This window comes from Aythya fuligula, chromosome 1, assembly GCF_009819795.1.
Source record: "Aythya fuligula isolate bAytFul2 chromosome 1, bAytFul2.pri, whole genome shotgun sequence".
Taxonomy (NCBI): Eukaryota; Metazoa; Chordata; class Aves; order Anseriformes; family Anatidae; genus Aythya; species Aythya fuligula.
Window position 1 is genome coordinate 140450684 of NC_045559.1, and position 10459 is coordinate 140461142.

The following is a 10459-nucleotide window of genomic DNA, read 5'->3' on the forward strand; positions in this document are numbered from 1 at the left end:
TCACTGCCTGATCGACTTACTTAAAGGCTGGAGCAGAGGTTTCTTTCCTATTTCATGGCCATAACAGACAAGAAAAGAAAAAAAAAAAAAAAGATCAGATTTTTGAGAGCTGCTTAAGCTGGTGCAGATTTACAAGCAGAAAGATGTAACACCCCTCCCCGGTATGAATACGAAGAGCAGCAGAACTTGTTGCAATAGATGCATAACAATGTTTATGTAACTAACTGGTTGTGCTCTTTTCATGTCAGCCTGCTGAAAGGCAGAGGAATTTCCTGTCTTGTGACTTTCCTTGTGGTCTAGACACTTAAACACAATAGGAACACACTTGAGATATTTTTCTGTCTTGTTTTTTTTTTTTTTTTTTTTTAATGTTTCTCGTTGGAGAGAAGTACCCTGGTGCTCATCATGTGAACCGGAAGAAAATAGCCACGTGCTGGGAAGTTCCCATGTGCACTGTTTGGTCTGAGTCTTAAGGTTTACTACGTTACTGGGGAAGCTAAAACGATGGAAATATCTGGGAGAGAATTTGTCTCCTGGTAGGTAGGGCCTTGTGATGCCCCAGCCCTCACAGCTGCTTTTCCCGAGGTGCCTGGCTCCGTCAGGGGTCTTCTGCCATCAGGGGCAGGGATCCCAGGGTGGATCCAGCTAGGAACAGCAGGATGGAAACATTTCCAGTTTCTTTTCCTCGCACAGAGACCTCATGGAGCCTTATGGAGTGGCTCCTAGTCAGAGCAGAGAAGTTTAGTCTTCCTAACTTCCAGATGGGAAGTTAGACTCTGGGCTGTATTGCAATGACGGTGGGAGATGTAATGTCAGCTGAAGGTAGATTCTCACCTGTGAAGAAGAAACACCCCTTGCAGTTTTCTGTGTGCAGCCAGATAAGTACTGCAGCCCTTGGAGCAGAGGGGCAAGTCTGTTTGTAAGGCAGCTGTTGGCTTTTAGCAAGCAGCTGATTTTTTTTTGTGAGCCATGGAAAATTCTGCCACTGCAATTTCGGATGCTGTTCGTTCCTGTTTACAGCAGAACTGGTATAAAGCAGTTAGATGCTGAAATTGTTCTTTGGCAAACTTTTCCTCCAATTAAATAGTAAACAGGCTTAGTAAAACTTGACTGGTTTGTATCGGAGAGGATGATGTAACTGATGGAAATGTCCTGGTCACTAGCTGCAAAAAGGTTGTAATGTATAACCCCATCACCCCATTCTTCTTTGCTTTTTCTTCCTCCTTTCACACCAGTCCTACTCTCTTCTGGCTCTGTAGCTAATTTTGAGCCTCAAATTCTACCCTGCTTCTATCCTAGAGTTTTATGCAAAAAAAAAAAAAAAAAAGCCCTTGTTACTCAGCTATGTTTTGGGGTTTTTTCTTCATCCCCGTGCAGGAATCTCTGGTGTGTTTGTTGTGGGATTATAACCTTTTTCACATAGAAGCTGGTTTTGTCCTAAGATCCAGACAGCCAAAGAATTTATCACTTTCAGTTCATGTGGTATTGCCATGCATCTCTGTCATTGATTATCAGGAAAACACAGTTTTGGGTGGAGTCTGGAGCAAAGCTGTTGTGGGCATAAATACTGGGAGAGATCTCCGTGGTTGCAGCAGTTTCCCTTTCATTGTTACTTTGGCTTGTTCTGTGGGGCCTTCTGTTTGTTGGGGTAAGGTTGTATTGTTGTTTTCTTTTTGCACTTATCTCGCTGGGGAGATAAACTAACCTTTCTCTCTCTGTGGCTAGGTAAGAAGAACAAGTTGCGAGTTTACTATTTGTCCTGGTTAAGAAATAAAATCCTTCACAATGATCCCGAAGTAGAGAAGAAACAGGGTTGGACGACGGTGGGCGACTTGGAAGGCTGTGTGCACTATAAAGTTGGTAAGTGGCAAACGAGGTAATCAAATCGTCAAGATAAAAGCTGGCTGTGAAAGAGAACTGCAGTGCATGCAGCTTGTGGGTTGAAGATTTGTTTTTGTTGCTGGCTGTCTTCCTTATCCCTAAGGACAAACTTTTCTGGTGATGTGTCAGAATAGATGGCAGGTTACTGTGGGTTGAAATGAATCTGGGGGATGTTTTGCAACGGGATGCTGGGCTGTGAACTGGAGCAAGCACAGATCCCCCATCAGTCTCCTTCCCATGGTGGATGCATCTTCCAGGAGAAGGCTGACATGGACAGTGAGGGCTGGTGATGTTTCTCCACCTTTGTTAGACCCTTGGGGTGACAGGGGGACTCGTGTCAACCAACAGCTGTTCTCTCTGTCATCAGGTTTCCCTCTTATTTTACCATGCTGAAATCAAATTCTGGAACAGGGTGAATAATATCTCCTTTTTCATGTAGATTTTTAAGACTGGAGGGAAGGAAAAAAAAAAAAAAAAAAGAAAAAAAAGAAAAAGAGTGGGAGGAAAAAGCAAGCCCAGCTAGTGCACGAGCTTTGGGGAGGCATCTGGGAACAGAAGCATATGTTTAACTTCCAGATGATTCATTGATTCCCCTTAGCTCATGAACTTTCCTAATGCTGTCTCAGATCCTCTGCAATGCAGTTCTGGGGTTACAGGGATGAAGTGTGTTTTCACTAGGCAGGCACCTTCTGAGCGGCCTTAAGTTGTTTAAAGGGCTTTAGACGTGGAAACTTCCACCAAAACCAACAAAGGCACGTCGTGTTTTTGCCGTATGCAGTGATCCTGCTGCCCTGCAGGTGGGGATATGAACTAAGAGCTCTTTCTGCTGCTTCGGTTTCACGATGAATCTTAATGGACCCTGGATGCTGTGTTTGACTTGGCGTTCTCTTAAGTGCCAGCTCAGTTCCTTTCAAGCTGTGTCGGTCAATGCAGAGCAGCAGCAGTCGGACTGAGCTCGCTCTCCTTCTGTCATACATGTGCTCTTGCAAAAACCTGCTCGCGGGGCGTCATCAATAGCTACTGCAGAAGGGACTGCTGAACCTCGGGCTTGACCCCAAAAACAATTAATAATGTGCTTCTCCGGGATCACACCCCAGGGTGCCAGCAGCGTGATGAAGCGGCCTGTTAACAATACATTAACAGCTACTGAGAGGAGGCTTTCCAGCAGGGAAGTGTGCGAAACAAAGAGCATTCTCTTCCAGATGAAGAGTGATTTGTTGCAGCCTGGCACTGAACTTCCCTCTGAACCAGAAACGTACAGTAGGCTTCTTCAGGTGGTGGGAGGCCTCTTGGACAGCTGTGCCTCAGTTCCCGAGAAGGATGAGCCCTGCGAATAGTCGCGCCTGCAGTCTGGTGGCTGCCACCGAGGCAGCTGGCACTGGCCTCTTCCTTGTCTCTTTGATGCTACAGGGGTCTCAGACGTCAGGCTGAAGTGGTATTTCTGGAGCTTGGTCGCTTCAGGCAACTTCTGGCTCCTCTAAATGATAAATTGCTCTTTTGAAACTTCAGATTTGGGCGAATTCCCAGATAGCACCCAGAGCAAAGAGCGAAGATTATCAAAGGTTCCCTTTCACAGATAAGGTGGTTTTATTCAACACCCCCTTCTTCCCCAAGAAAATATTCCAAGAAGTCTTGCGAGCCAGACAAGACTGAACAAAAGCTCTATTTTTCAGCCGGTACAGCTGTGGAGGTTGAGAGGCTTTTTTTTTGCCTGCTGAAAAAGTGTCAAGTCCTCTAGCACTTACAGCTCAGTATTCTTGCTTTCCTGCAGAGTAAAAGGGAGCAAGTAGCAGCTTTGTCTCCCTACTGCCTACCAACAGAGAACAGCTACAGGCTTGTACAATAGTCAGATACCTAAAAGACGTGAAAATAGTTTTTATTAAAGAAGCGTTGTTCTCACAAGTCTGAGATTTTTCGCTCCTGCCCTTTTTTAAAATCAGTTTTGGTTGGGAGGTAACAACAGCAGAAGGTGGAGGTGCAGGGAATTACTCAGTGTTTTGGAAAATCATCATTCCCCCAAAACTTGAGGTAAAGAGAGAAGAAATCTCTTTAGCTTTCTAGGTGTCACCCAAATAATGCCTTTTTTTCCCCTCTCCTCCAAAAAGAGCGTGAGAAACAGGTTAACAAACCTCAACATTTTGCAAGTCCTCACCATATCTTCCAGCACAAACCCAGATGCCAGCTGGAAATACAGATCCAGCAGCATTACTTGAACACCCATTTCTAGGCTTCACGGGCCCTGTCCTGAAAAAAAGTGATAGTAAACAGAGCCTTTTTCGATGGTTAAATTTGCCAACTGTTTGAGTGTGGGAACAGAGATACATTTGAGAATTTACAGATCAGCTATGTAATGACGCATTATTATTTCTGATAAATTCTCTGATTTTTTTTTTCATGTCTTTGCACTAGCACTGCTTAGTAGCATTTTGTGGCTGAAAAGCAATGATTGCTGCATTTGTCTCTGCCAAAAAAAAAAAAAAAAAAAGTTGCTAAATACTGATTAATGTTGCATCTTCTGTGGGTGAATCTGCTTTTGGGCTTATGTTTCTGAAGTGTTCTAGAGAAACTCCTGACTCCTTAACCCCTCTGAAAACTTTTCCATTCTTTAGGCAGAACGTAAAATGTGTCACCGGAATTGTCATGAAGGTGACTTGAGCTCGTGTGTTTTACTTGAGAATTAGGGTTAAGGTCAGTTAGAGAAAGTTCAGGTGATACAACTTGTTTACTATGTCAGCTACCTGTTTCCTTTAAGCCATCTGCTGAGGAAGAGGTTTTTGGCAGCCACTTAGTGTTTTCCTGGGAAGTTTTTGGTAACAGAGCTTTTTGGCAATAAACAAATTAAAAAAAACAGCCGACAACAAAACAACAGTTGCCTTTTGTTTTTTTGAAATGGACTTATTTCATTACTTCTTAGCTTTTCATTTCAGTTCCTCCTTTCCCCTCCCTTTCTCTGGGGATTTTTTCCCTCGGCTCAAAATACCACTGCCACAGCGCTGGGATTGTGACTGCCAATAAACTCTGCCACAGCCATTGGCTTCTTTTACTGTAATTGCCCCTGACTGAAGACTGATTTCTGGATGAGCAAGCACTGTCTAATGTGGAAAGAAAAGTGTCAATATGTGTGTACTGACTAGGTAGTTGAAAGCATGGTGATGGGTTCAGTTACTGACAAGAGCAATGATTTTTGTGGCATAAACGTGTCAAAATTCTCAGCTACATAGAATTAGCAATTCTAAAATGCAGTGTTACTGAAAACCTTGAAAGGTATGTAAGCAGGGAGAAATATTGTCATTTTCTGCTTTCTTAAAGTAACTGCAATGACTTTGGTATGATTATTGAACTGATTTTTGTTTTGTTTGAATTTCAGTAAAATATGAAAGAATCAAATTCTTGGTAATTGCATTGAAGAGTTCTGTGGAAGTCTATGCATGGGCACCAAAGCCATACCACAAATTTATGGCCTTTAAGGTAACAATTTATTTCAGTCACACGTAGGATTTTCACCTACCAAGTTGCAGTTACCCCTTTTACAAAACTGGCCTGACATTTTGTCATGGCTGTGTTACAAGCTTTTTGGTAAATCTGCCATGAACATCATAGTATATTTTTGTTAAAGGGTGTGGGAGGCTGGCTCTGAGAGGCAGTATACCTATAACTCTTAAGGTGTAACCAAGCATAAATGAATGATCAAAATGACACGATATCCCAATGCTTTGTTTCCTCTCTATAAATAAACCATGAGGCCGAGAGAAGTGCACTGAGTTGAAACTTCTTCATGTGAGCATCATTAGCTGACGCTCAAGATTATTGTATTTCGAATGCTGCAAGAATGAAGTTAGCTGACTCGGAGTAATTACCAGGCTGATTTGCAGACAATCAGTTAATGCCGGTGGTGCAGGTTGAAGTAAACGCTACAGGAGTGTCAAATTGCCCTGAACTTTGGGGAAAGCAATTCTTACTAGTAAAATGAAGCAGACCAACTAAACCAAACCCTAGGGAAAACAGCATGTAAAAATATGTGGTTGAAATATAACAGGGTGCTAAGTAAATCTCTCCTTGTCTGTGGAAGACGCTAACCCAATTGATCTGGTGAATGGAGGCCAGAGGCACGCTGGAGGAATAGACCTATAATATGTGTGTTAAGAGCATATTTTTATAAATACCCTTGTGGTTCTAAGCAGTAAAATAAATCTCACTGATTATTGTCTTACAGTCATTTGGGGAATTGGTACATAAGCCATTGCTGGTGGATCTAACAGTAGAAGAGGGTCAGAGACTAAAAGTGATCTATGGCTCCTGTGCTGGCTTCCATGCCGTTGATGTGGATTCGGGATCAGTCTATGACATTTATCTACCAACACATGTAAGAGCTGTTCCTGGGCTGGATTTTTTTCTTTCCTTCTGGTTTCTTCCTCTCTTCTTTTCCTCACATGACCAAAATGTCTGTCGGTCCCTGTGGATCACTGCCAGCCACTGGCAGTGGAAAAGCAGATGGAGGGGTCCAAGTGAATATATCTTAGGGGCTTGTGCCTCACTCTCTGTCCTGTCCCTAAGGTCCATGTGTCTCCTTGGCTGGGAGCTGCTCACTCAGGTCTGGTGTTGGCCAACATGGCAAGCATAAAATGACTTTGGCCTTACTTCTCTGTTTCTGTAGATCCAGAGCAGTATCCAACCTCATGCAATCATAATTCTCCCGAATACGGATGGAATGGAGCTACTGGTCTGCTATGAGGATGAAGGAGTTTATGTAAACACATATGGAAGGATCACCAAGGACGTGGTTCTGCAGTGGGGAGAGATGCCAACTTCAGTTGGTAAGTGCCCTGAGAGAATCAAATACAATTGTGCCATAAGGGAGCGTGAACGTGGGCAGAAGGAAAATGCATTGGGTTTGACTTCAGATTCAGAGGCAGCGCTGCTGTAATACTGCTGGAAAACAGCTGCACTAAGTGCAGAGGGGCCATATGGATCTGTTTTGTGTTGAGTTTTTTAGAACAAAATGCAAACAAACTTGTGGAGTGCAGGAATAAAAAACTCATTTAATAAACACCAGGGCCTTTGTAAATTCGCTACAATTTTTTTTTTGCTGCACAGCAGCAAATTTATGAAAACCCTTTAGTATAAAGGTATGTAAAGAGGCAGACAGGTAGGATATTATTAAGGGTACTTCTACATTGATAACGGTCTGCATATCTGATGTGGTGGGTTTATTTTAATTTACCTGCAGTTTGTTCATCTATCTTAGCATGATACTGTAATCACAGTGCTGATATAGGTGCTCTTGCTATCTGTGCTGCTTTATTGCAGTGATGAGCATAGGACGGGCTGTGATTACACCTTAGTTTTTTGTGCAAACACATTGGGTTTGCTTGTTTGGGAATGGATGCATGTATTAGGAGGTTACTGCTGATAGCTCTTAGAGTAACGTGAACAATAACGGAGGAGGAAATTTGAAGAAGTTTCATGCAGTGCATATTCACTCTGCTGGTGATTAGCTCTTGACTAGATCTGAAAGCAAGCAGATTATATTAAGTGGCAAATTGTAGAGGCTTTGGGAACTGGAGTGCCCGTGAAGTAAATAGCACTGTGGCAGTTGGCATCATCTGAACATCTCATCTGACAATTTTAATAAACTATTTGGCCCACTTAGCACTCGTGACATATGTAAAAGTAAATAAATATCCAATGGTAGGCATGATGGTATAGATGTGCTGTATAGTAGATAATTTGGTTTCATTTAAATGAAAATTAATATATATATATATAAAAACAAAACATAGAGAAGTATTGTGAAATTAAATCTTATAAAAACTTCCTTGCTAAGATCTATTGTTATTCTTTTCATTTTTCCACTAAGTATGCATACAAATCAGAGGCAACAGCTTATTCTTCACTAAGTCCCCATATGTTAGTTTTGGCAGAATCCGTAAGACTATCCATCAAATTGCTTGTTGAATATACCTTTTCATAGTGCTGGTGCCTTTCTCCTTTATTCAATTTTTACTGCTATCAAGAACAGATTTTTTTCCTCATTCTAATACTAATCTGTTTCCCCCAGTGATACTCTGAGGCAAAATGCTTGATTTTTGCTTTATTTATCCGAACTCCTACAAGTCAGAGAAACAATACCCTAAGACACTGAACTGATGCTGGGGATGTTCCAGATTGGATAGGCTTAGTCTGTTTAAACCTTGGGTTCTGTTTTCTCCTTGTCAACACCTAATTAACCTGTCTCCTTGCCAAACTTGGGAGAAAAAAGCCTGTGTAAAACTCAGTGTTCTTCCATTTAATTGAAGGTTGGAAAGCTTCCATCGTGTCATAAATGCTCAGGCACGAACTATGGTACTGACATGGAAAGCCCACGTGGAAATAATTTAAATAAAAAAAGGATTTGGGGGCACTGTGAAGATGTTGAAGACCAAAATAGCACTCTGAGTGTGCACACAGGTCATTTCTAAGTACAGTATATAACTGTATTCCTCTGCTTGTTCAGTCCTTCTGTGCTTCCCTCTACCTGTCCTAATGGGCTATGTTGTGTTGTGCTTTCTCCCCACAGCGTATATTCGATCCAATCAGATTATGGGCTGGGGAGAAAAAGCGATCGAAATACGATCAGTGGAAACTGGACACTTGGACGGTGTGTTCATGCACAAAAGGGCACAGAGACTCAAGTTCTTATGTGAACGCAACGACAAGGTATGAGCCACCCCTGGTCCCCGTTTCATGACAAGATGATAAACAGTACAGAGCCGTAATTGCACCGTAAATATCACGGGCGGTGAAGACAAATTGAAGCCTCTGCTGCTCTACCTGTTAAATTTCCCTCTCTCTTTCCTTTGCAGGTCTTCTTTGCCTCCGTGCGGTCAGGTGGAAGCAGTCAAGTCTATTTCATGACCCTTGGCAGGACTTCTCTTCTGAGCTGGTAGAAGCAGTGGGCTGTGGCGAGGGATTGCTGACATCCAGAGTCTGAGATCTTCATAACTCGGAATTATTTTCAACTGGAGTACAGACCTGCACTAATGCAGCAGCACTCTGTGTAAATGTGTGTGCAGGCATCACTGGTGTTAGGTTTCTTTTTGTTTTTCAACTGAGGCTGCAAGGCAGCTGGTGCTGTAAAGATATTGCCATCAGGTGCTACAAAGTCTTTGAGGTTTGGGATCATGCTAGAAAGCTACAGGTCTTTTTTTCCCTTCAGCTCCAGGATTCCTAGGCTTTGAAGGACTCTGTTTGTTAGTGTGGAAACAGAGGGGGGAAAAAAAAAGGAAAAATAAACACAGACTTATCATGAACATGCTGTTGAGTGGACAGGAGGCAGGCAAGAGAAGGTGAGAAGTGGTGTAGAGAGTCAGACTGGCTGAAACAGAGGGCAGATCTAGTCTATCTAGTAATGTTAACAATGTATTTAATTGACATTTCTTTTTTGTAATGTGACAATATGTGGAGAAAGAGGAAGGTGCAGGTTTTAAGAAGTTAATATTTATAAAATGTGAAAGACACAGTGACTAGGATAACTTCTTCTTGGGGACAGGGAGGGTGGGAAGGGGTTGGGGTGGAATTCTTGATTATTTTTTTTTTGTTTCTGCAGTTTTATTTTGGCCTGGCCAATAACTTTTAGTCATTTTCTGTGTACCAGGTATTGCCTGAAACATGTGCAGATGATAAAAAAAAAAAAGAAAAAGGAAAAAAAAAACATTCATTTTCTATAATGATTCTGTGTTAGGCCAGAACTTGGTTATGTCACAGTATTAGCACTGCCTCAGTTAAAGGTTTAATTTTTGTTTAAACCTAGAAGTGCAACAACAGTTTTACCACAGTCTGCACTCGCAGAACTAAAAAAAAAAAAAAAAAGAAAAAAAAAAAAGAAATAAAATCCAAACTACATATGTTTATTTTTTGTGCCTACCTCATTGTTTTTAATGCATAAAATAAAAGAGGTGGTTTAGTTTATACGTTTTTAGATGCAAACCATTAATGTCTAATTTAATCTTAATACCAAAACTACCAGATCGAAAGGTTTCTGACTGTTATCGTGTAGCAAGTTTCAGCAGGAGGAGAGAGTGGTCCATTGGGGCAATAGTGGTAGCGTTATGGCAGTGAGACACTGATTAATGTAATTTGCTTACTAAATTTGGAAAGCAAGCATTTTTTGGAACCAATTTCATCCTTACTAGAAGTCCGAATTTAGCCTAAAACCGGAGGTTTCACTCTTCTAACACGTGGGCTTAGTAACAGGCAGGTAAAATAACTAGGCTAGTTCTATAAACTGTTAAATGTTGTAGGAAACGTTTTGGGGCGGTGATGTTTTTCTTTTTTAAGAATGCAATGCACTAAAACTCTTTTAAGAATGTAGTTAATACTGCTTATTCATAAAAAACAGCGTATACCTGTGTTTAGATGTAAGATCCCAGCTCTGGCTTTTTTCTTTCTTTTTTTTTTTTTTTGTTTTGTTTGTTTTGTTTTTAAGTCAGTTTTATTTTATGAATAAGTTCTGACATTTGTAATAAATGTCTTGAGAGTAATAATTTGTTTAATGGCTACATGTTCATTACTTGAGAAACCTTGAGTGTATAATAATCTG

At 41.4% G+C, this 10459-nt stretch overlaps 1 protein-coding gene across 9 annotated transcripts in view; it reads left to right on the forward strand.

Moving 5' to 3' along the window:
• The window catches only part of MAP4K4 (mitogen-activated protein kinase kinase kinase kinase 4), a 133980-nt gene extending 124252 nt beyond the window's left edge, over positions 1-9728 (forward strand). For all 9 annotated transcript variants that reach the window (XM_032199667.1, XM_032199676.1, XM_032199702.1 and 6 more), the window contains 6 exons: positions 1726-1860; positions 5249-5349; positions 6095-6244; positions 6536-6695; positions 8438-8577; positions 8724-9728. In XM_032199667.1, the coding sequence (XP_032055558.1) occupies positions 1726-1860; positions 5249-5349; positions 6095-6244; positions 6536-6695; positions 8438-8577; positions 8724-8807 (770 nt within the window). In that variant the 3' untranslated portion in view covers positions 8808-9728. The remainder of the gene's footprint in view (positions 1-1725; positions 1861-5248; positions 5350-6094; positions 6245-6535; positions 6696-8437; positions 8578-8723) is intronic.
• Positions 9729-10459: the final 731 nt, after the last annotated feature.